We start from the raw sequence: 26,395 nt of genomic DNA, 5'->3' as shown, positions 1-26,395 counted from the left end.
TGTGGATTGCCGGCGTGCTGCGGACTAGGAGACTTGTTTATATGGGAAACGCTGCAGCGCAGTGATTGAACCTCACATCTGAATTCTATGTTTCACATCAATTTTCATATAATATTTTCCCATATGTGTGAACACTCACTAGGATTCTTCATCTGGTAATGATTCAGAAGACCGAGGGTTTCAAGGGCATCGCTCTTCGAATCCCACTCCAGAAGCCCCGACGAGCTCCGATCACCTAGAGAAGATTACACCATGAAACGCTGAGGAACACAGTTCAATAATAAATAAAATATTTATTCATTTATATAGCGCTGTTAATTCCACAGCACTTTACATACAATGGCATCACGGTCCCCATTCTGGCTCACAATCTAGGTTCCCCATCAGCATGTCTTTGGAGTGTGGGAGGAAACTGGAGACCCCGGAGGAAACCCACGCAAACACGGGGAGAACATACAAACTCCTTACAGATGGTGTCCTTGGTGGGATTTGAACCCAGGACCCCAGCGCTGCAAGACTGCAGTGCCAACCACTGAGCCACCGCAAGACTGCAGTGCCAACCACTGAGCCACCGCAAGACTGCAGTGCCAACCACTGAGCCACCGCAAGACTGCAGTGCCAACCACTGAGCCACCGCAAGACTGCAGTGCCAACCACCAGTTGCCAATCATACTGCAGTCTCAGGAGGAGACCCCTTTAAAAAAGGAATTTCGTAAGTAACTTACTTTTGCCAGAAAACACTTTGACGGACGATGGTTTCTTCACTCCCAGCTCATCGGAGATCTACAGAACAGAGGAGGAATAAGCCACATGCACATGGGATATACGCTGCTGCTGTAAGGCTACGTGCCCACGGGACAATGTACCGGTGGATATATCCGCAGGTACGGCCGCAGGTTTCCTGCAGCTATCCATTGCTGCGGTATTCCAGCGAAATATCTGCGGTAAACCTGCGGACATTCGTGCAACTTACCTGCGGAAGTCCTGGCCTTTATCTCCATAGTGGAGAGCCGGGACAGCCGCAGGTATTTCCACAGGAATAATTGACATGCAGTTAAGCATGGCTGGGGGAAATCCGCAGCATGTTCCGTAGCCGCACATACCGCAGCATGGACACAGACACTCCCCATGTCCCATAGGATAACATGCACTGGAGTGTCTGTACTTGCTAAAACCTGCGGATTTATCTAGAAAATCCAGATAAATCCGCAGGTTTTCCACTGCAAATTCCACAGTTACAGAGTCCCGTGGGCACATAGCCTAACAGTCGTACTGCAGAGAATATTTTCGCTACTCGCCTCTAGGAAGTTCTGCTCCGTTACTTCTGGTGGGGCATTGAAGAAATGGAGCACGTTGCTTGGCTGCTGGATCCGGTTCTTTGCCGCCTGCTCGGGGGAGGTGAAGCGATTGTTTCGGGATCCGCTGAACACCTTGAAGCTGCAGGAGCCGTCTTCCAGGCCGTACGACTGACCGGGGACGATGGACTGCTGCTTAGAGACACTGGAAATGTAAAAAAAAGGTTAGAGAACTACCACGGATAAAAGGAGTCTTTCTGAGCTCTACAGAGCGGTAATCTCACCAGACGCTCAGCTTCTGCCCAAACATGAAGTTATTGTTCAGATGGGTCAGGGCTCTGTCCACAGCGTAGCCGTCAGCCATTTCTACCATGGCCGCCCCAGGCTTGCTCTTCATGAATTTCACCTAATAAATAGTAGGGAGATTAGCACCGGCCAATATATCAAGCACTAGAATCATGAAAGGCTGTGTGTTCAGATGGCCTTACCTTCTCCACATTGCCGTAAAGACAGAAGACATTGAACACCCGATCGCAGTTCATCTTGGTTGCGTCGAGTCCGTACACCATGAGCACCGGGCTGTCAGCATGGGGGCCGTATTCTGGGGGCGGGGGTGGTGGGTGACCATACTGAGGGCCGTAACGATTTGGTCCCCTGCGTGGGGCTCCAACGGGAGGCGGCCCCAGTCTACGGCTTTCATAGTGTGGCGGTGGGGGGCCGTAAGCATCATCATGATAGGGACCATGGTATCCGCCATGAGGGCCTCCACCTGTATAGAAAAAAAAAAACAAAAAAAATATGGAGCAGTGGATTTAACCTAAGTTGGCGCTTATACTCTAGTCTTGAGGAAATGGTGTCACAGCAACCTAAGGCTGCCTTCATATCACTTTTTCGCAGTCAGGCACAATCCGGCGAATTGCGGATAAAACAAATATGGCGTCAGATCAGTTTTATTCCCCATAGACTTGTATTAGTGCCAGATTGTGCCGCATGGCCTTGCGTTGCATGCGGCGTCCACCGGATCCGGCAAAATTTCTTCGTCCCGCTGATGGAAAGGACGCAGCATTGAACGTTTTTTTGCCAATGGCAAAAAGCCGGATCCGGCATGTTGTATAATGGAAGAATATGGGTGCCGGATCCATAGTCATCCGGCATATGACAGAAACCAACGACGGATCCGGTTTTTTTTTTTTTTTAAAGTGAGCAGGTTTAGTATCACAATGGATCCGTCGCATCAGTTTTTTAGCCAGATCGTGCCTGATTGCAAAAAACTGATGTGTGAAAGTAGCCTTAAAGGGGTTGTCCACTACTTTGACATTGATGGCCTTATCCTTAGAATAGGTCACCAGTGTGATCGGCCGGGGTCTGACAAGCAGCACCCCCCGCAGATCAGCTGATCTGTCCTGGCGGCAGCAGCAAGTGGACGGAAATGCTCCGTTCTGGCGCTGCTTCGTCTTCTCATAGCGGTTGGGCAGCTCCAGAGCTGAGCATTTCTAGCCGCCTGGACAAAAAAAAAAAGAAGCTGATTGGCGGGAGTGCTGCGTGTTGGACCCCGGATGATCAGACATTGATGGTCTAACCTTAGGATAGTTCATCAATGTCAAAGCAGTGGACAAACCCTTTAATAAATTTGGTGCATCCTTTGGGCTGTCCGTCACGTGCATCTTACCATACTCTGCAGGGTGGTCTCCCAGCAAGGGTGGATTTCGCTGCCGTTTGTTAGGATTCCCTGCGGCATCGCCTAGGATTGAAGCGTAGGGATCAATCAGTATTTTTTGTGTGACCCAGGCATGGTAAACCCCCACCATTTAATCAAAAATTGGGGTCCATGTCCTTGCTGTCTGCCCCCGATTAAAAAGAACTGTGTATCAAGGCTTGGAAGCAAATAACATACATACCACAAAGCACCCACTATAATGGCAAAGAAGAAGTCGGACACCCCCTTATCACCTCCCAAACCCAAACCGGGGACTGCTCGGCCAGAGTCACCTTGATACACAGATCCACCCCTTCCTCCCATCGGCCACCAGCCCTTATAGCCAAAAAATTTTTTTAATTTTATTTTTTTTTTCTGACTGAGCACAAGACATTTCATTTGGGAAGATTGAGAAAAGACTTACTTACAGCCGTGTCCCAGTGACAACAACTTATCTGTATTTCTCTTACCATTGGATACCTCATGTGTGCGTAAGCAGAGCTCTGATAGGTGCCGCCCCGCCATACACACGTTGCGACCCTGCATCACATGGTTTCAGTCATGAGTTACAAACGACGGTCACAACACAACTCAACAAATGCTGTAAAAAGTTGCTAAAAGAAAAAAAAAAATTTTTGTTTCTCCGTGTTTCTGTGTGCTCCATGTGCATGTTTCGCTTGTGATGCTGCTATGAGCGGGTGTCTGGGCGCACGTCCTGTATCTTGAAGAGGTGTTTAAAAAAAACAGAAAACAAGCAAGTTGTGTTTCGGGCTCTTCTGGACTTGTCTGTGGGAAATGGAGGTTCGCATTGGAGCTAATGTTGTTGCATGTCCCGTCTCTGCATGTGCCGACCCACTTCTGTGCCCATTGTGAATGCTCTGCTATGGCATGTAACCTTCAGTTTCACTGTACTTGTAAAATGTCTGCTGTAGTGTGGAGCTCGGTGGTCTCTGTAGTGGTCAGCGTGTTGGAAGCGGCACTGCACTTGTTACATTGCCTGTCGGAGCCCCCGTTTCAGCGTCTTTCTCTTGGTTCACCGTGTGATGTTCTCCGTGTGTAGAAGGGCCTGGTATCTCTGCGTTGCGTGTCTCCATGCTTTATCACTACACTGTGTGTTTAATCTTTATTTTTTAACAGACAATGTGCAGAGAGAGGGCCTGTCAGTCCTGGACCGCAAGAGGGAGCCGGGAAACTTCCCATTAGTGGGACACCCCTGAAAACCAAATACTGTCGCCTCGAGGGTCAAAGCCTTCATCTCAGGCAGCACTGAGCTGGCCCCTGCACATGGATTCTAGTATGTACCTTGGAAAAGAAATGTGTTAGGTTTGGACATGTAATGCCATTGCTTGCTCTAGGGAGAAACGGTCTGGAGCCAAATGACTCGGAAATTGCTTTTGGGGAACATGCCCGGGGGAGGGTGGGGGTGCATGTAAAATTTGCAAAGTGGAATGAGTTTGAGAGACCCTAACTAGCACTTCTAGTTCAGACCTAACACTGGAGGAAATAGGTTAGATGGACAAGGAGAGATGGGAAAATAAAAAAAAGGTAAGTAAATGGGACCTCGTTTCTTGGTAGCCAAGAGCTAAAGCAATGGCATTGAGTGTGACGTGCCAGTCTGGTGCATTTGAGCAATCTAATGAATAGAGAATGTATACATAAAACACGCAGAAGGAAATCTTTACCTTGTCCGCTCAGAGTCGGGTTCGTGTAGTCCCAAGTGTCCTGGTCGTTTTTAAAGACATTCAGTCTCGTGGGCTTCGGAAAGAATTAAACAAGAATCAAATGTTACCCCCCAAAAAAAAATATAATACGAAAGCAACGTGTGCATGCTCACAGGACAAAAGCAACTAAGCCGAGCAATTGTATAAATGGATGTGTGGGAACAAATATTAAAATATAACTTAATCACATGGCTAAAAAAAGAGAATTTTGTTACTTACTGTAAATTCTTTTTCTTATAGATCCGTATTGGGAGACCCAGACATTGGGTGTATAGCTTCTGCCTCCGGAGGACACACAAAGTACTACACTAAAAAGTGTAGCTCCTCCCTCTGAGCTTATACACCCCCTGGTGAGCCAGTCACAGCCAGTTTAGTGCAAAAGCTGAAGGAGAATAGCCACCCACAAGTAAAACAGAGCAAGAACCTGAACAACCGGAACCTCTGTCTACAACAACAGCCGGTGATAATACGCGGAACAAGAAACTGCCAACAGGCAACAGGGAGGGTGCTGGGTCTCCCAATACGGAACTATAAGAAAAAGAATTTACGGTAAACAAAATTCTCTTTTTCTTTATCGTTCCTTTGGGAGACCCAGACCATGGGACGTCTCAAAGCAGTCCCTGGGTGGGAATAAACAGAAAAACTAAGAAGTAGGCGGAGCCTAACTTCACAAGTGGGCGACCGCCGCCTGAAGGATGCGTCTGCCCAAGCTCGCATCTGCCGAAGCATGAGCATGCACTTGGTAGTGCTTCGAAAAGGTATGCAGGCTAGTCCAAGTGGCAGCCTGACAGACTTGTTGAGCCGTAGCCTGGTGCCTGAAAGCCCACGAGGCACCGACAGCTCTGGTCGAGTGTGCCTTGATCCCCGGCGGGGGAGGCACCTGAGAACACTGGTAGGCGTCCGAAATGGTCGATCTAATCCAACGGGCCAAGGTCGGCTTAGAAGCAGGGAGACCCTTGCGCCGCCCTGTGGTTAGCACAAAAAGAGAGGTGCACCGCCTAAGAGCAGCGGTGCGAGACACAAATCCGGAGAGCACGCACCAGATCCAGAGAATGCAACGCTTTTTCAAAGCGATGAACAGGGGCCGGACAGAAGGAAGGCAAGGAAATATCCTGGTTAAGGTGGAAAGGAGAAACCACCTTAGGAAGAAAGTCCGGAGTCGGACGAAGAACCACCTTGTCCTGGTGAAAAACCAAAAAAGGTGACTCCGAGGAGAGCGCAGCCAAATCAGAGACTCTCCTGAGGGAAGTTATGGCAACTAGAAAGGCCACTTTGAGAAATACGATACAAAGAAACCTCCCTAAGGGGCTCAAAAGGGGGTTTCTGGAATACCGTGAGGACCAAGTTAAGGTCCCAGGGATCCAAGGGCCGCCGATAAGGCGGAATGATGTGAGACGCGCCTTGCATGAAGGTGCGGACCTGAGCCAGCCGGGCGATACGCCGCTGGAACAGCACTGATAGAGCTGAGACTTGTCCCTTGAGAGAGTTGAGGGACAGTCCCAGCTGCAGACCGGACTGTAGAAAGGACAGAAGGGTCGTCAACGAGAATGGCCAAGGAGGATGGCCGGAAGAGCGACACCAGGACAGGAAAATTTTCCAAGTCCTGTGATAGATCTTGGCGGAGGAAGACTTACGGGCCCGAGTCATAGTGGAGATGACTTCAGGAGGAATACCAGAAGCCGTCAAAATCCAGGACTCAAGAGCCACGCCGTCAATTTGAGGGCCGCAGAATTCGGGCGGAAAAACTGACCTCGCGAGAGTAGGTCTGGACGGTCCGGAAGATGCCACGGCACCTCTACGGACAGTTGGAGCAGGTCCGGATACCAAGCTCGCCTGGGCCAGTCCGGTGCAATGAGGATGACTCGACGGCCCTCCATTCTGATCTTGCGCAGGACTCTGGGCAAGAGAGCTAGAGGGGGAAACATGTGACGGGATGCCATTAGATCCACGTCCGGAGTGCCCCATTTGCGGCAGATTAACTGAAACACTGCCGGGTGCAGGGACCACTCGCCACCGTCCACGGATTGACGGCTGAGATAATCTGCCTCCCAGTTTTCCACGCCTGGGATGTGGACTGCGGATATGGTGGAGTCATCCGCCCATTGAAGGATGCGTTGTACCTCCATTGCCAGGCGGCTGTGTGTCCCGCCTTGGTGATTGATGTAGGCAACCGCTGTCACGTTGTCTGACTGGACTCGAATGTGCCTGCCCGCCAACAGGTGGTGAAAAGCTAGGAGAGCTAGAAGCACAGCTCTGGTTTCCAGCACATTGATTGGAAGGGCTGACTCAGATGGAGTCCAAGTGCCCTGTGCTCTGTGGTGGAGATATACCGCTCCCCAGCCGGATAGACTGGCATCCGTGGGGAGGATCACCCAGGACGGGGTCAGGAAGGAGCGCCCTTGGGACAGGGAGAGGGGCCGAAGCCACCACTGAAGAGAGCTCCTGGTCCGTGGCGACAGAGCCACTAACCTGTGTAAGGAGGAAGGCCGCTTGTCCCAACAGCGGAGAATGTCCAGCTGCAGAGGGCGCAGATGGAACTGGGCAAAGGGAACAGCCTCCATGGACGCCACCATTTGACCCAGCACCTGCATCAGGCGCCTGAGGGTATAACGGCGGGGCCTCAGGAGAGCGCACCGCTAGCTGGAGAGACTGCTGTTTGATTAAGGGCAACTTCACAAGTGCCGGCAAAGTCTCGAACTGCATCCCTAGGTACGTGAGACTCTGGGTCGGAGTCAGAGTGGACTTGGGAAGATTGACAAGCCACCCGAATTGGGTTAGAGTGGCGAGAGTGAGCGAGACACTCCGCTGACAGTCTGCGCTGGATGGAGCCTTGACCAGAAGGTCGTCCAGGTAAGGAAGCACTGCCAACCCCTGGAGGTGCAGGACCGCAATCACTGCCGCCATGACCTTGAATACCCGAGGGGCCGTGGCTAACCCGAAGGGGAGAGCCACGAATTGGAAATGATCCTCTCCTATTGCAAAACGTAACCAACGCTGGTGTGAAACTGCAATTGGCACATGCAGATAGGCATCTCTGATGTCGATGGATGCCAGGAAATCCCCTTGGGTCATTGAGGCAATGACTGATCGCAGAGACTCCATGCGAAAGTGCCGCACCTGAACATGCTTGTTGAGAAGCTTGAGATCCAGGATGGGCCGGAAGGTACAGTCCTTTTTGGGAACTAGGAAGAGGTTTGAGTAAAAACCTCTGAACCATTCCCGAGTGGGAACCGGTACAATTACTCCGTTTGCCTGCAGGGATGCCACGGCCTGTGAGAAGGCGGCCTTGGAGCAGGGGGGAGTTGAGAGAAAAAATTGTTTGGCGGGCTAGAAGAGAATTCTATCCTGTAGCCGTGAGATATGATATCTCTCACCCACTGATCGGAGACTTGCTTTAACCAAGCGTCGCCAAAGTGGGAGAGCCTGCCACCGACTAAGGACGTGGCTGGAGCGGGCCGAGAGTCATGAGGAGGCTGCCTTAGTGGCAGAACCTCCTGCGGTCTTCTGCGGACGCGCTTTTGGGCGCCAGTTGGATTTCTGATCCTTAGCAGAGTTAGCGGACGAGGCGGAAGGCTTAGAGGATGACCAGTTGGAGGAACGAAAGGAACGAAAGGAACGAAACCTCGATTGATTCCTACCCTGGGCGGGTTTCCTGGTCTTGGTTTGTGGCATGGAAGTACTCTTCCCGCCAGTAGCTTCCTTAATTTCATCCAGCTGTTCACCAAACAGCCAGGACCCAGCAAAAGGGAGCCCAGCAAGAAACTTCTTGGAAGAAGCATCTGCCTTCCACTCTCGAAGCCACAAGATCCTGCGGATAACAAGAGAATTAGCTGAAGCCACCGCAGTGCGGTGAGAAGCCTCCAGCATGGCAGACATGGCATAAGATGAAAAAGCTGAAGCCTGAGAGGTTAAGGTAACCATCTCAGGCATAGTTTCCCTGGCGAGGGAATGCATCTCCTCTAGAGAAGCAGAGATGGCTTTGAGAGCCCACACTGCTGCAAAAGTCGGGGAAAACGCGGCCCCCGCAGCTTCATACACAAATTTGTCCAGAAGGTCAATCTGATGGTCAGTGGAATCCTTAAGTGAGGTGCCGTCAGCCACCGACACAACGGTCCGGGCTGAGAGCCTAGACACCGGAGGGTCTACCTTTGGGGAGTGAGACCACTCCTTGACCACCTCAGGTGGAAATGGAAACCGGTCATCAGAACCACGCTTTGGAAAGCGTTTGTCAGGACAGGCCCTGGGTTTGGTCACAGCGGCCTGAAAACTGGAGTGGTTAAAGAACACACTCTTTACTTTCTTAGGCGAGGTAAACTGATGCTTTTCTGCCAAAGAGGGTAGCTCCTCTGACACTGGCGGATTGAGATCCAGCACAGAATTAATAGAAGCAATCAAATCACTAAGATCTGAGTCACCCTCAGAGAAATCGATGGGGTACATAGCCTCCGAGCCCCCAGTGAGGGCATCCTCCTCATCTTGCGAGTCAGCTCTTGAGACAGAGCCGCGGGATGAGGAGGGGGAGGAAACCCTGCGCCTTCTCTTAGAAGGACGGGGTCTGGGACCAGATGATGAATCCTCTGTGAGCTCCGATGGACGGAGGTCAGAGGATAGGGATCCTATGTCAAGAGTATTAGAGGCACCCTGTGAGGAGGGCTGATGCATATTCATCAAAGTCCTGGACAAAAGTCCCATGGACTCAGCAAATGACTGGGATATGGACCTAGAAAAGGACTCTACCCAAGCCGGGGGTTCAGCCACAGGTGCAGCAGCAGCCTGAGAGACCAATGGGGGTGAGACTCCAGGCTGTGGCACCTCCAAGTTAGAGCAGACATCACAGTGTGGATAAATGCTCGGCTCAGGCAGCAGGAGCTTACATGCAGTGCATGCAGAATAAAGCTTTGGAGCCTTGCTCCTTGTGTGAGACATGCTGCTGGAGTGGGGGCTTTGCAGAGAATGAACCCCAGGAAGAATATACAGAGGTCCACAACCGGAGACCGGCTGTGGCTTACCAGACCGCTGGGCGTGGTGTTGTGTGCCCTCCAGTTCCCGAAGCCCGGTCCCCCAATGCACAGCACCTCAGCAGAGATGCAGAATGTCCCAGAGCAGAGTAAACTCTGCATGAGCAATGGCCGCCGGAGCGAAGAGAGGGGGCGGGACTAGGGGGCGTTCCTATAGGAGAGCGGGAACTGGAGGGCTATAGAGACCTGCAGGGGAGGAGGGACGCCCCAGCAGTGGGGAGTGTCCCTCCCCTGTGCAGAACGGCCGCCGGTAGGAGCCGTGCCTGTCCCTCTGCATGAGTGACATGCGAGGGCAGGAAAACAAAACTAGGCCTCCGGCGAAGCCGGGGCCTAAATTTAAGCGGCGAGGCCGACGCGCAGGCACCATTGGCGCGGTTCTCGGGCAAAAGCTAGAGAACCCGCCGGAAATGTCAAAATGAAGGGAATTTTGTTTACTTACCGTAAAATCCTTTTCTTCTAGCTCTAATTGGGAGACCCAGACAATTGGGTGTATAGGCTATGCCTCCGGAGGCAGCACAAAGTATTACACTCAAAAGTGTTAAGCCCCTCCCCTTCTGCCTATACACTCCCCGTGCTCCCACGGGCTGCTCAGTTTTGGTGCAAAAGCAAGAAGGAGGAAAAAGAATTATAAACTGGTTTAAAGTAACATCGATCCGAAGGAATATCGGAGAACTGAAACCATTCAACATGAATGACATGTGTACACAAAAAAAACAGGGGCGGGTGCTGGGTCTCCCAATTAGAGCTAGAAGAAAAGGAATTTACGGTAAGTAAACAAAATTCCCTTCTTTGTCGCTCTATTGGGAGACCCAGACAATTGGGATGTCCAAAAGCAATCCCTGGGTGGGTAAAATAATACCTCGTAAGAGAGCCGTAAAACGGCCTTTTCCTACAGGTGCGCAATCGCCGCCTGAAGGACTCGTCTACCTAGGCTGGCATCCGCCGAAGCATAGGTATGCAACTGATAGTGTTTCGTGAAAGTGTGCAGGCTCGACCAGGTAGCCGCCTGACACACCTGCTGAGCCGTATCCTGGTGTCTCAAAGCCCAGGACGCACCCACGGCTCTGGTAGAATGGACCTTCAGCCCTGAGGGAACCGGAAGCCCAGCCGAACGGTGGACTTCGAGAATTGGCTCCTTGATCCACCGAGCCAAGGTTGATTTGGAAGCCGGTGACCCTTTACGCTGGCCAGCGACAAGGACAAAGAGTGCATCCGAGCGGCGCAGGGGCGCCGTACGAGAAATGTAGAGTCTGAGTGCTCTCACCAGATCTAACAAGTGCAAATCCTGTTCACATTGGTGAACTGGATGAGGACAAAAAGAAGGTAAGGAGATATCCTGATTGAGATGAAAGGGGGATACCACCTTAGAGAGAAAGTCCGGAACCGGACGCAGAACCACCTTGTCCTGGTGAACAACCAGGAAAGGGGCTCTGCATGACAGCGCTGCTAGCTCGGACACTCTCCGAAGTGAAGTGACTGCTACTAGAAAAAAACCCTTTCTGCGAAAGGCGTGAGAGAGAGAAATATCTCTCATTGTCTCGAATGGTGATTTCTAAAGAACCAGCAGCACCCTGTTCAGAATCCAGGGTTCTAACGTCAGCTTGTAAGAAGGAACGATGTGACAAACCCCCTGCAGGAACGTGCGTACCTGTGGAAGTCTGGCTAGGCGCTTCTGGAAAAAACACAGAGCGCTGAGACTTGTCCCTTAAGGGAGCTGAGCGACAAACCCTTTTCCAGTCCAGATTGAAGGAAGGACAGAAAAAAATGGGCAAGGCAAAGTGCTAGGGAGAAGAACCCTGATCAGAGCACCACGACAGGAAAATTTTCCACGTCCTGTGGTAGATCTTGGCGGACGTTGGTTTCCTAGCCTGTCTCATAGTGGCAATGACGTCTTGAGATAATCCTGAAGACGCTAGGATCCAGGACTCAATGGCCACACAGTCAGGTTGAGGGCCACAGAATTGAGATGGAAAAAACGGCCCTTGAGATAACAAGTCTGGTCGGTCTGGTAGTGCCCACGGTTGGCCGACCGTGAGAAGCCACAGATCCGGGTACCACGACCTCCTCGGCCAGTCTGGAGCGACGAGGATGACGCGGCGGCAGTCGGTCCTGATCTTGCTTAACACACTGGGCAACAGTGCCAGCGGAGGAACACATAAGGGAGCTGAAACTGCGACCAATCCTGAACTAAGGCGTCTGCCGCCAGAGCTCTGGGATCTTGAGACCGTGCCATGAACGTCGGTACCTTGTGATTGTGCCGGGACGCCATGAAGTCGACGTCCGGCACCCCCCAGCGGCAACAGATCTCCTGAAACACGCCCGGGTGAAGGGACCATTCCCCTGCGTCCATGCCCTGGCGACAGATAATCCGCTTCCCAGTTTTCCACGCCTGGAATGTGAACTGCAGAGATGGTGGAGGCCGTGGCTTCCACCCACATCAAAATCCGCCGGACTTCCTGGGAGGCTTGCCGACTGCGTGTGCCGCCTTGGTGGTTGATGTATGCCACCACTGTGGAATTGTCCGACTGAATTCTGATCTGCTTGCCTTCCAGCCACTGCTGGAAAGCTTTCAGGGCAAGATACACTGCTCTGATCTCCAGAACATTGATCTGAAGCGAGAACTCTTGCTGGGTCCACGTACCCTGAGCCCTGTGGTGGAGAAAAACCGCTCCCCACCCTGACAGACTCGCGTCCGTCGTGACTACTTCCCAGGATGAGGGTAGGAAAGATTTCCCCTTCGCTAATGAAGTGGGAATAAGCCACCACCGAAGGGAAGCTTTGGTCGTCTGAGAGAGGGAGACGGTCCTGACGAGGGACGTCGGCTTCCTGTCCCATTTGCATAGGATGTCCCATTGAAGGGGACGCAGGTGAAATTGCGCGAAAGGGACTGCCTCCATTGCTGTCACCATCTTCCCCAGGAAGTGCGTGAGGCGCCTCCCGGGATGTGACTGGCCTTGAAGGAGAGATTGTACCCCTTTCCGTAGTGACTGCTGTTTGATCAGCGGAAGCTTCACTATCGCTGAGAGTATGAAACTTCGTGCCAAGATATGTCAGCGATTGGGCCGGTGTCAGATTTGACTTTGGAGAATTGATGATCCACCCGAAACCCTGGAGTCTCCAGGGTAGCGTCAAGGCTGCGTTGGCATGCCTCTATAGAGGGTGCCTTGATCAGCAGATCGTCCAAATACTGGATCACCGAGTGACCCAGGGAGTGTAGAAGCGCTACTACAGTAGCCATAACCTTGGTAAAAACCCGTGGGGCTGTTGCCAGGCCGAACGGCAGTGCCACGAATTGCAGGTATTCGTGTCCTATGGCGAAGCGCAAGAAGCGCTGGTGCTCTGGAGCAATCGGTACATGGGGATAAGCATTTTTGATATCGATTGATGCAAGGAAATCTCCTTGGGACATTGAGGCGATGACGGAGCGGAGGGATTCCATCCGGAACCGCCTGGTTTTTACCCGTCTGTTGAGCAGTTTCAGGTCCAGGACCGGGCGGAAAGAACCGTCCTTCTTTGAGACCACCAACAAGTTGGAGTAAAAACCGTGGCTCTGATGCTGAAGAGGAACAGGGATCACCACTCCTTCAGCCGTCAGAGTGCGCCGCGTCTGCAGAGGAGCCTCGGCTCGCTCGGGAGGCGGGGATGACCTGAAGAATCGAGTCGGGGGACGAGAGGTAAACTCTATCTCGTAACCGTGAGACAGAATAACTCTCACCCAGCGGTCTTTTATTTGTGGCAGCCCGGTGTCGCAAAAGCGGGAGAGCCTGCCACCGACCGAGGATGCTACTAGCGGAGGCCGAAAGTCATGAGGAAGCCGCTTTGTTAGCGGCGCCCCCGGTGGTCTGTTTAGGACGTGACTTAGACCGCCATGCATCAGAGCTCCTTTGTCTTTCTGAGACCTTGTGGACGAGGAGAATTGGGACCTGCCCGCGCCCCGAGAGGAGCGAAACCTCGACTGCCCTCTCCTCTGTTGGGATATGTTTGGTTGGGACTGGGGTAAGTATGTATCCTTTCCCTTGGATTGTTTGATGACTTCATCCAGACGCTCGCCAAACAACCTGTCGCCACAAATTGGCAAACTGGTTAAGCGCTTTTTTGGAAGCAGAATCTGCCTTCCATTCCCGTAGCCATAAGGCCCTGCGGAGTACCCCCGAATTGGCGGCCGCAACCGCCGTACAGCTCGCAGAGTCCAGGACAGCACTAATAGCGTTGCCGAGGTTTGGGAGGTAATGGATGCCACTTGTGGCGCGGCCGTGTATATGGCTGCTTCAATTTGCGCTTGACCTGCTGAGATAGCTTGTAGCGCCCATACGGCTGCGAATGCTGGGACAAAAGAAGCTCCGATAGCTTCATAGATGGATTTCAACCAGAGCTCCATCTGATCTAGCCCCCAGTCTGTGAGATTGGAGGGTCCACTCTGAGACACTGAGTCCAACCTTTAACCACGTCAGGTGGAAAAGGACAACGTGTATCCTTAAGGCGCTAAGAAAAAACGCTTATCTGGACAAGCATGGTGATTCTGGACTGCCTCCCTGGAATCAGAATGGTCTAGAAACATACTCGGTGTACGCTTGGGGAACCTGAAGCGGAATTACTCCTGCTGATAATCTGACTCCTCCGCCGGAGGAGCTGAGGGAGAAATATCCAGCATTTGATTGATGGACGCAATGAGATCGTTCACTATGGCGTCCCCGTCTGGAGTATTACGATTGAGAGCGGCCTCAGGATCAGAATCCTGATCAGCTGTCTCCGCATCATCAACCAGAGATTCCCCTCGCTGAGACCCTGAACAACATGATGTCGAGGGAAATTCTAAGCGAGCCCGCTTAGTCGGTCTGGGGCTGGGGTCTAAGTCAGAACCCTCAGCCTGGAAATTGTGTCCCGGGAGGACATTGTTGGTCCAATTGAGGGGGGCCAGGGAACAATGATTCAACAGAGTCCCTTTGCTGAGATACCGGCCTGGACTGCAAGGCTTCTAGTATCTCAGCCATAGTCTCAGAGAGTTTTGCAAACTCCATCCCCGTCATTAAGGACCGTGTCAACAGGTGTCTCCCCCTGGGCCCCTCTTAGCAGATGCTCTGGCTGAAGAAGAGAGTCACAGGGGCCACACATTGCACACAATGAGGGTCAATGGGACCTGCCGGCAGCTGGGTCGTACAAGCGGCGCAGGCAGCATAATAAGCCTGTGTTTTGGCACCCCTGTCTTTGTGGGCGCCATGCTATTGTTTTCCCTGATTAACACAAAAGGGTAAATAGCCATAATGAACTGTGCTCATACAGTGTAAAGTATATAGTAATAACACAGAATGTATCAATACACTACAGCACCATGGGGCTAACACCACAGGTGCTGCTTACCAGCCGCCTAAGGCGGTTGTGAGGCCACCAGAGACCGTGTCTGGGTCTCCCAGGGTTAATCCCTCTCTGCAGCGTCGGAGGAGCTGACAGGAAATGGCTGCGGCGTCCTGCCGAGAGAAGGGAGCCGTGGGCATCTCACACAGTGCACAGTGAGGGGAGTGGAGTATGCAAAGCATGCTCCAGCCCTCATGCTGCTCGTTTGTCCCTCTCTTCCGTGCAGCGTCCCGCCCTTCCCCCTGCCTGTCAGGGCTGAGGGCGGGAAAAAGGAAGCTAGGCCGCAAGAAAGCCGGGGACTCAAGTATAAGCGTCGCCGCCGTAAAAGCGCGGCCGACGCCGAAGTCCCCGGCGAACTACAAGTCCCAGGCGCGCCGCAGTTTCACATGGCAGCGGCGGTTAGCGCGGTAGCCCCTACATATAAACACACTCAGCGACGCTGAGTGTGTAATGGCACATATAGACCCGGTCAGCGCCGCGGTCCCCGGTGCACTAGCACACCCAGCAAAGCTGAGGTGTTGCCGTGCACGGTCCCTACAGGGATACAGAGTACCTTCAAGATGCAGGGCCATGTCCCTGAACGGTACCCGGCTCCTATCCAGTATGGTCCTCAGGAGCTGTGGATGGAGCACGGTCTCCTGTGCCTGGAGACCGATAGGATCCCACTTCACCCAGAGTCCAGAGGGGGATGGGGAAGGAAAGCAGCATGTGGGCTCCAGCCTCCGTACCCGCAATGGATACCTCAACCTTAACAACACCGCCAAGAGTGGGGTGAGAAGGGAGCATGCTGGGGGCCCTATATGGGCCCACTTTTCTTCCATCCGACCTGGTCAGCAGCTGCTGCTGACCAATCTGTGGAGCTGTGCTGTGCATGTCTGCCTCCTTCGCACAAAGCAAAAAACTGAGCAGCCCGTGGGAGCACGGGAAGTGTATAGGCAGAAGGGGAGGGGCTTAACACTTTTGAGTGTAATACTTTGTGCTGCCTCCGGAGGCATAGCCTATACACCCAATTGTCTGGGTCTCCCAATAGAGCGACAAAGAAAAACACATTCAGCATACTCTCCCCATACAATAAAGAACCGGGACCCCCAACACAAACGTCTCAGGTACTTAGCTGCTGAGACACAGGGCCAGGTCCCTGGGGATGAGTGCTCCGGTCCAACAGAATCCTCAAGGGGCTGTGGATGGAGACCGTGCTGGCTCCCACTTCAAGCCAGAGCCCAGGAGGGATGGTGAAGGAGCGCGGCATGTAAGGCTCCAGCCTTGGGAATCAACCTTACAACATCGCCGACACAGTGGGGTGAGAAGGGACATGCCGGGAGTCCAGACGTGGACCCACTTTTCTTCAAACTCTTTCCAAAAATCAAACAAATCAGATGAGAATGCATGTGTGGATGTATGCCTCCTGAACACAAAGCGATAAACTGGCTGGGACTGGCTCACCAGGGGGTGTATAAGCTCAGAGGGAGGAGCTACACTTTTAAGTGTAGTACTTTGTGTGTCCTCCGGAGGCAGAAGCTAAACACCCATGGTCTGGGTCTCCCAAAGGTCCGATAAAGAAATGTGCATTTTAATTTACATAAAATAAAAAATATATAATAATAAATAATATATAATATATATATAATAATTAATAAATATATAAATATATAATAATCAATATATAATAAAGAAGGGAATTTTGTTTACTTACCGTAAATTCCTTTTCTTCTAGCTCCAATTGGGAGACCCAGACAATTGAGTGTATAGCTATGCCTCCGGAGGCCACACAAAGTATTACACTAAAAGTGTAAAGCCCCTCCCCTTCAGCCTATACACCCCCCGTGCTGCCACGGGCTCATCAGTTTTGGTGCAAAAGCCCGAAGGAGGAAAAAATTATAAACTGGTTTAAAGTAAATTCAATCCGAAGGAATATCGGAGAACTGAAACCATTTAACATGAACAACATGTGTATACAAAAACAGGGGCGGGTGCTGGGTCTCCCAATTGGAGCTAGAAGAAAAGGAATTTACGGTAAGTAAACAAAATTCCCTTCTTCTTTGTCGCTCCTTATTGGGAGACCCAGACAATTGGGACGTCCAAAAGCAGTCCCTGGGTGGGTAAATAATACCTCATAATAGAGCCGTAACGGCTCCGTCCTACAGGTGGGCAACTGCCGCCTGAAGGACTCGCCTACCTAGGCTGGCATCTGCCGAAGCATAGGTATGCACCTGATAGTGTTTCGTGAAAGTGTGCAGGCTCGACCAGGTAGTTGCCTGACACACCTGCTGAGCCGTAGCCTGGTGTCGCAAGGCCCAGGACGCTCCCACGGCCCTGGTAGAATGGGTCTTTAGTCCTGAGGGAACCGGAAGCCCCGAGGAACGGTAAGCTTCGAGAATTGGTTCCTTGATCCACCGAGCCAGGGTTGACTTGGAAGCTTGTGTCCCTTTACGCTGGCCAGCGACAAGGACAAAGAGTGCATCCGAGCGGCGCAGGGGCGCCGTACGAGAAATGTAGATCCTGAGTGCTCTCACCAGATCTAACAAGTGCAAATCCTTTTCACATTGGTGAACTGGATGAGGACAAAACGAGGGTAAGGAGTTGTCCTGATTGAGATGAAAAGTGGGCAAGGCAAATGGCCAGGGAGAAAACCCCTGAGCAGAGCACCACGACAGGAATATTTTCCACGTCCTGTGGTAGATCTTGGCGGACGTTGGTTTCCTAGCCTGTCTCATAGTGGCAATGACGTCTTGAGATAATCCTGAAGACGCTAGGATCCAGGGCTCAATGGCCACACAGTCAGGTTGAGGGCCGCAGAATTCAGATGGAAAAACGGCCCTTGAGACAGCAAATCTGGTCGGTCTGGCAGTGCCCACGGTTGGCCGACCGTGAGATGCCACAGATCCGGGTACCACGACCTCATCGGCCAGTCTGGAGCGACGAGGATGACGCGGCGGCAGTCGGCCCTGATCTTGCGTAACACTCTGGGCAACAGTGCCAGAGGAGGAAACACATAAGGAAGCCGAAACTGCGACCAATCCTGAACTAAGGCGTCTGCCGCCAGAGCTCTGTGATCTTGAGATCGAGCCATGAATGTTGGGACCTTGTTGTTGTGCCGTGACGCCATTAGGTCGACGTCCGGCATCCCCCAGCGGCAACAGATCTCCTGAAACACGTCCGGGTGAAGGGACCATTCCCCTGCGTCCATGCCCTGGCGACTGAGAAAGTCTGCTTCCCAGTTTTCTACGCCCGGGATGTGAACTGCGGATATGGTGGATGCTGTGGCTTCCACCCACAGCAGAATCCGCCAGACTTCCTGGAAGGCTTGCCGACTGCGTGTCCCATCTTGGTGGTTGATGTAAGCCACCGCTGTGGAGTTGTCCGACTGAATTCGGATCTGCTTGCCTTCCAGCCACTGCTGGAACGCTTTTAGGGCAAGATACACTGCCCTGATCTCCAGAACATTGATCTGAAGTGAGGACTCTTGCCGAGTCCACGTACCCTGAGCCCTGTGGTGGCGAAAAACTGCTCCCCACCCTGACAGACTCGCGTCCGTCGTGACCACCGCCCAGGATGGGGGTAGGAAGGATTTCCCCTTCGATAATGAGGTGGGAAGAAGCCACCACCGAAGGGAAGCTTTGGTTGCCTGAGAGAGGGAGACGTTCCTGTCTAGGGACGTCGGCATCCTGTCCCACTTGCGTAGGATGTCCCATTGAAGTGGACGCAGGTGAAACTGCGCGAAAGGGACTGCTTCCATTGCTGCCACCATCTTCCCCAGGAAGTGCATGAGGCGCCTCAAGGGGTGTGACCGACCTTGAAGGAGAGATTGCACCCCTGTCTGTAGTGAACGCTGTTTGTCCAGCGGAAGCTTCACTATCGCTGGAAGAGTATGAAACTCCATGCCAAGATATGTCAGCGATTGGACCGGTGTCAGATTTGACTTTTGAAAATTGATGATCCACCCGAAACTCTGGAGAATCTCCAGAGTAACGTTGAGGCTGTGTTGGCATGCCTCTTGAGAGGGTGCCTTGACCAGCAGATCGTCTAAGTAAGGTATCACTGAGTGACCCTGAGAGTGGAGGACCGCAACTACTGTAGCCATGACCTTGGTGAAAACCCTTGGGGCTGTCGCCAGGCCGAACGGCAGTGCCGCGAACTGAAGGTGTTCGTCTCCTATGGCGAAGCGCAAGAAGCGCTGATGCTCTGGAGCAATTGGTACGTGGAGATAAGCATCCTTGATATCGATCGATGCTAGGAAATCTCCTTGGGACATTGAGGCGATGACAGAGCGGAGGGATTCCATCCGGAACCGCCTGGTCCTTACGTGTTTGTTGAGCAGTTTTAGGTCCAAAACAGGACGGAAGGACCCGTCCTTCTTTGGAACCACAAACAGGTTGGAGTAGAAACCGTGACCCTGTTGCTGAAGAGGAACCGGGACCACCACTCCTTCTGCCTTCAGAATGCCCACCGCCTGCAGAAGAGCCTCGGCTCGCTCGGGAGGCGGAGATGTTCTGAAGAATCGAGTCGGAGGACGAGAGCTGAACTCTATCCTGTAACCGTGAGACATAATGTGTCTCACCCAACGGTCTTTTACTTGTGGCAGCCAGGTGTCGCAAAAGCGGGAGAGCCTGCCACCGACCGAGGATGCGGTGTGAGGAGGCCGTAAGTCATGAGGAAGCCGCCTTAGTAGCGGCACCTCCGGCGGTCTTTTTAGGGCGTGATTTAGACCGCCATGCGTCGGAGTTCCTCTGATCCTTCTGAGGCCTTTTGGACGTGGAGAATTGGGACCTGCCCGCACCCCGAAAGGACCGAAACCTCGACTGTCCCCTCCTCTGTTGGGGTGTTTTTGGTTTGGCCTGGGGTAAGGATGTTTCATTTCCCTTGGATTGTTTGATGATTTCATCCAATCTCTCACCAAACAAACGGTCGCCAGAAAATGGCAATCCAGTTAAGCACTTTTTGGAAGCCAAATCTGCCTTCCATTCCCGCAGCCACAAGGCCCTGCGTACTGCCACCGAATTGTCGGCTGCAACCGCCGTACGGCTCGCAGAGTCCAGGACAGCATTAATAGCTTAGGACGCAAATGCCGACGTTTGAGAGGTTATGGACGCCACCTGCGGCGCAGACGTACGTGTGAGTGCGTCAATTTGCGCCTGACCAGCTGAGATAGCTTGGAGTGCCCATACGGCTGCGAATGCTGGAGCAAAAGACGCGCCGATAGCTTCATAGATGGATTTCAACCAGAGCTCCATCTGTCTGTCAGTGGCATCCTTGAGTGAAGCTCCATCTTCCACTGCAACTATGGATCTAGCCGCCAGTCTGGAGATTGGAGGATCCACCTTGGGACACAGAGTCCAGCCCTTGACCACGTCAGGGGGGAAAGGGTAACGTGTATCCTTAAGGCGCTTGGAAAAACGCTTATCTGGACAAGCTCGGTGTTTCTGGACTGCCTCTCTGAAGTCAGAGTGGTCCAGAAACATACTCTTTGTACGCTTGGGAAACCTGAAACGGAATTTCTCCTGCTGAGAAGCTGACTCCTCCACTGGAGGAGCTGAGGGAGAAATATCCAACATTTCATTGATGGACGCAATAAGATCATTCACTATGGCGTCCCCATCAGGAGTATCAAGGTTGAGAGCGGCTTCAGGATCAGAATCCTGATCAGCTACCTCCGCTTCATCATACAGAGAGTCCTCTCGCTGAGACCCTGAACATTGTGATGATGTCGAGGGGATATCATAGCGAGCTCGCTTAATCGGTCTGGGGCTGCGGTCCGTGTCAGAGACCTCACCCTGGGATCCATGAGACATCCCGGGAGGACATTGCTGGTCCAACTGAGGGGGACCAGGGGGCAATGATTCCACAGTGCCCCTGGCTTGAGATGCCGGCCTGGACTGCAAGGCTTCTAATATCTTAGCCATAGTCTCAGAAAGTCTTTCAGTAAAAACTGCAAACTCCGTCCCTGTCACCTGGACAGTGTTAGCTGGTGGTTCCCCCTGGGCCACCCTTAGCAGAGGCTCCGGCTGAGTAAGTGCCACAGGGGCCGAGCATTGCACACAATGAGGGTCAGTGGAACCTGCCGGCAGTATAGCCGTACATGCTGCACAGGCAGCATAGTAAGTCTGTGCTTTGGCACCCTTGCTATTTGTGGACGACATGCTGTTGTCTCCTCTGAGCAATACAGGAGGTTATATAGACAAAAATCAACAGTGCACCATACAGTGTAAAGTATAGTCTATAATCATATAATCTATAAGTACACTTCTGCACTAGTGGGGCCAGCACCACAGGTGCTGCTTACCGCCTTCGCAAAGCGGTTGTGTGGGCACCAGAAATCCTGCCTGGGTCTCCCTGAGCTTGTCTCTCCTCTCCAGCGTTAGCAGAGCTGAGAGGAATGGCTGCCGGCGTCCTGAGGAGAGGAGGGAGCCGTGGGCGTGACCCAGAAAAGTGCGGGAACTGGTGCCCCACTGTGCAGAGTGAGGGGGGTGGAGTATGCAAAGCATGCTCCAGCCCTCAGTGCTGCCGTCCTGTACAGCGTCCCGCCCTTCCCCTGACTGGCAGGGCTGGGGGCGGGAAGAAAACGAGACTAGGCCGCAAAAGCCGGGGACTCGAGTTATAAGCGCGGCCGCCGTATAAGCACGGTCGGCGCGGAAGTCCCCGGCGCACTAACAGTCCCAGCCGCGCCGCAGTGATAACCATGGCAGCGGCGGTCAGCGCGGCAGTCCCCCTACACGAACACACTCAGCGACGCTGAAGTGTGTAATGGCACAAACGCAGTCAGCGCTGCTGTCCCCGGTGCACTAGCACACCCAGCAATGCTGGAGTGTTGCTGTGCGCGGTCCCCACGGGGACACAGAGTACCTCAAAGTAGCAGGGCCATGTCCCTGAACGATACTCGGCTCCTATCCAGCATGGTCCTCAGGAGCTGTGGCTGGAGCACGGTCTCCTGTGCCTGGAGACCGAAAGGATCCCACTTCACCCAGAGCCCTAATTGAGGGATGGGGAAGGAAAGCAGCATGTGGGCTCCAGCCTCCGTACCCGCAATGGATACCTCAACCTTAACAACACCGCCGACAAGAGTGGGGTGAGAAGGGAGCATGCTGGGGGCCCTGTTATGGGCCCTCTTTTCTTCCATCCGACATAGTCAGCAGCTGCTGCTGACTAAGCTGTGGAGCTATGCGTGCATGTCTGACCTCCTTCGCACAAAGCATAAAAACTGATGAGCCCGTGGCAGCACGGGGGGTGTATAGGCTGAAGGGGAGGGGCTTTACACTTTTAGTGTAATACTTTGTGTGGCCTCCGGAGGCATAGCTATACACCCAATTGTCTGGGTCTCCCAATAAGGAGCGACAAAGAAATATATAATAATCAAATATATATATAATAAAAAATAATGCATACATACATACACTCAGCCCACAACACGAGTATCAGATGTGACCTCACCAGCCACGTTCACCGCCTTGGGACCTACCTTTGCATATTCGATCTTTAGCGTACAACATCCAGAGTAAATGTCGGCTCCGTTCAGAGACGCCTTGGCACGTTGGGCACTTTGTACCGAGTCAAATGTACGAATGGTTAAAGAAAAATCAAACATCCAGTTGAAACTAAACTAGATGGTAAATTTGAAACTGGGAATTAAAATAGGAGAAGATCTACACCATAAGTACTGCTATGTATTCTGTACCATTAAAAAGGTGTTATCCACTTCCAGAAAACACTCTGCTCTAAAAAGCAATTAAAGACCACACAAACTAGGTACTCCTTAATGACCACCCATACGTCTTCTCACTGACCCGAGATGTGCATAGCACCCCCTTTGCAGGGTGAAAATGCAGCAGCCATGCAATATAGCCGAAAGCTTGCCACCCGACCGTGGCCATATGACCCCTTGGATGCGGCTGCCAATAGGGACTACGGCATCTGGATGGTTAACAGAGTGTGGGGGCTCCATCAGCTCCCCGAGATCATGATTGTGTGGTTTTGACGGTTCTCATGGAAATTCAAGGCCCAAGTCTGCCGGCTATAGTGAACTGTTCAGAAGTTGGCAGCATTTAGGGGACAAAAACATAAACCAGGCTCTCTGCAACACTTAAGTCATCAGCTCTGCAAATAATTACTGAAACGAGCAGCTGGGCTCAGATTGGCTGTGGCGATGGCAATATGACGTCAGTGCCGCAGAAAAACAAAATGAGGCAGAGACTCCGCGCTGGACCCCAGGAAGAGCTTATGTCAACATTTTCTGAAATGGGACAACATACAATCCCTATTCAGTCACAGTAAGTCTACCTATAAAGTCAGTAGAACATTTAACACCTCATGCCTCCATCAGCAAGAACAGACGGCACTGCTGATATTCAGTGGGCACCTTTTATCTTAAAGGCATGACATATTGGGGAGGTTGTGTCTCACTTTATCCTGAGAAGGACTCTGCTGCACCTCCTACACGACTGCTGGAGCAGCGGTCAGTCAGTCAGGACTGGTGGTCGGTCACCGCCCGATCACAAATGCTGGGGGATTCCAGAAAACAGCACAACATTGTAAGGCTGGAATAACGTCAGTGAGTTAGGCTGGTGATCAGCAATGAATTATAACCATTACAGCTCTTAAAGGATATTCAACCATGGCCTGGACGCCATTCTTCCTGAAGATGACAATCCGCTGGACGGGTCCACATGGATTACAGATCGTATACAAGACATCCTAGATCCAAAAAATAAAACAATGAGAACACATACCAAGTGCACACATGTTTAACCTCATCGCCCCACGGTTATTTTTTGTTTTATTCCTCCTTGTCTTCCAAAAGCCATAACTAATTTTTCTGTCAATATTGCCACATAAGGGCTTGTTTTCTGAGCGACGAGTTGTACATTTGAATGAAACTGTTGAGTTTTACCATATAGTGTACTGGAAAATTAAAAATCCAAGCGCAGGGAAATAGCAAAAAAAAAAAAAAAAAATGCAATTGCACAAGTGTGTTAGGGGTCTCTTATTTACCACGTTCATTATATGGAAAAACTGATGTGTCACTATGATGCCTCAGGTCTGTACGAGTTCATAGACACCAAACATGTGTAGGTTTATTTTTATCCAAGGGGTGAAAGAAAAAAAAAAATTCTGATTTTTTTTTCTAAAGAATTGCGCTTTTCTCGCCATTTTCCAAGACCCACGGAGTTCTCATTTTTTTGCAATCTGGGGCTCAGCGACTGATTATTTGCGTATTGAGCTGGCTTGTTTAACTATACCATTTTTGCATAGATGCAAAGTTTTGATTGCCTGTTATTGCATTTTACTACAATCTGGTGATGACCAAAAAAAAAAACCCTTTAATTTTTTGCTCTCTTGCTACGCCGAGTACTGAGCAGATTAATTGATTTTATATTGATAGATCGGGCATTTTTGAAAACAGCAATACCAAATATTAATTTATTGTTATTTTCAATGGGTCAAAAAGTGGGCGATTTGAACTTTGAGGTTTTCATATTTTTTTTTTAAACCTTTATTGATTCTACTAATCCCCCTATGGGACTTTATGACTGCAGTGTCCGATTCATTCGGATCAGAGCGATGCTGCAGCATGCATTGCTCTGATAAGCAGAAATGCAGTTTTCCTGTGAGCACCAGCGCTCTGTTGGCTCTCACAGGAAGCAAGTCATGGTAGCCTCAGGTGTCATCAGCTGACCCCACGTTACCATGGCAAAACCAAGTTGCCCTGCATCAGGGCCGTCGATGAGAGGAACAGCGTGATCCCGGCCGCAGTCATTTAAATGGTCATGTGGCTCGGTTCAGCAGACGTGTGGGGCATAGGCGACCTTGGACATATAGATGTTTAAGGTTGTGAAGGAGTTAAAGGTTTAGTTTATACTTCTAATTACAATATAAAAAAGTCACATTAATGGTAACAAGTACGTGCAAACTGACCCCTTTAAATAAAGAATAAAATACGGGTGTCAGCCTTTACCCCTTATACATCAGTAGAAACAAGTTAGCTCTCACCAACTGCACTTGTCTAATGAATGGTCAATTAACAAGTCCGGTCAGATCGAGGCAGAGGACTGCGCTTACAAAGTCTGAGCAGTAGCACAGGTCACTAAGCCCTTCTATTTATGTGCGTGAAGTGCAGATCATCAATATACAAGTTCAGATTTACTCATAAGATCTTCCCTCCTGTTACCACCCTTGCACTAGATCAAATAATACAACCCAGCCAGCACGGCATGAAGCCGCAGCTACAGGTAAGAGGTGGCGTGAGACAATGTACAGCTACTCTTACCGTAGTGATTGAATAGATGGGGTTGAGGATGGTGAAGAGTAAGACATTGTTGACGCCCCTCGAGTCATCTCCGGTGTCAACAGGGCGGGAGATCTTCTGGCTGGTGGAGTAGTTGACAAAAGCCGGGTGACCCGCAACATATATCTGGTTGTCGGCAGCGTAGTTAACGGCATTACAGGCGCCCAGAATATCCTCGAACTCCACCAGGGCTTGTCGCTTCTTGGGCATTACAACTACGTAACTGCGGAGAGAGAAGAGACCAAACACGTCAGATTCGCCAAACTGCAACGGAAGTGATAAACTATGAATATAGGTCAACGGTACGTGCACAAGTCACCGGAGGGGAGGAATGCACTGCCTCTAATAGTGAGGACATAGCTGAGCGTATGCGGTCGTGCAGTCCAGAGCCGCAGGAAAGATGTAAACTAACAATTTATGAAATTGCGGCTCTGAAGACGGCAGAAAGGCTGTAAATTACTAAAAGGAAAAAATATAAGCAACTCCAAATTCTCTAGCTGAGACCATCATTCGGGTGCAAATGAAGAACAGAAGTAAAGACAGTGACAAGTCTCAATTTCATTAAAGAGAATCTGTCAGCAGGTTTTTGCTACCCCACCTTAGAGGAGCATAATATAAGAAGTGACCCCGATTCCAGCTCTTTGCTGTCATTTTGATAAAATCACTCTTCTCTGCTGCAGATCTAGCAGTTATACAGAGCTCAGGAATATGCTGGACTACTTGCAGCACACCAAGTAGTCCTGTAATGATAATCTGCTGCTGATTACACAATGATTTTATCAAAACTACACTAAGCAGCCCAGTGAGTGACACATCGCTGGAATCCGGATCTCTGTCCCTACATTACGTTGCTCTCAGATTAGGTGGCAAAAACCCAGTGACCGATTCCCTTTAAGCATTGTCCTTCCCACACAAACTGCCCGTGGTTTGTCATTTCAGCCAGGTATGATTTACTCTGAAATGCTCTGTACCTAACATTTAACAAGCCGACCAGGTCCATGACTAGAGGCCGATCCCCTTCTGCTTCTGTGTCCCAG

At 51.4% G+C, this 26,395-nt stretch overlaps 1 protein-coding gene across 2 annotated transcripts in view; it reads right to left on the bottom strand.

The window, feature by feature from the left end:
- The window catches only part of HNRNPL (heterogeneous nuclear ribonucleoprotein L), a 33,091-nt gene that overhangs the window by 2,032 nt on the left and 4,664 nt on the right, over positions 1–26,395 (bottom strand). For both annotated transcript variants that reach the window (XM_075323508.1, XM_075323509.1), the window contains exons 3-12: positions 25,341–25,581; positions 23,682–23,767; positions 22,536–22,632; positions 4,674–4,746; positions 2,965–3,036; positions 1,784–2,064; positions 1,580–1,701; positions 1,299–1,500; positions 726–783; positions 140–235 (exon numbers count right to left, since the gene is read on the bottom strand). In XM_075323508.1, the coding sequence (XP_075179623.1) occupies positions 140–235; positions 726–783; positions 1,299–1,500; positions 1,580–1,701; positions 1,784–2,064; positions 2,965–3,036; positions 4,674–4,746; positions 22,536–22,632; positions 23,682–23,767; positions 25,341–25,581 (1,328 nt within the window). The remainder of the gene's footprint in view (positions 1–139; positions 236–725; positions 784–1,298; positions 1,501–1,579; positions 1,702–1,783; positions 2,065–2,964; positions 3,037–4,673; positions 4,747–22,535; positions 22,633–23,681; positions 23,768–25,340; positions 25,582–26,395) is intronic.

This window comes from Anomaloglossus baeobatrachus, chromosome 9 (assembly GCF_048569485.1).
Source record: "Anomaloglossus baeobatrachus isolate aAnoBae1 chromosome 9, aAnoBae1.hap1, whole genome shotgun sequence".
Classification (NCBI taxonomy): domain Eukaryota; kingdom Metazoa; phylum Chordata; class Amphibia; order Anura; family Aromobatidae; genus Anomaloglossus; species Anomaloglossus baeobatrachus.
This window is presented reverse-complemented; position numbering and strand designations above follow the sequence as displayed.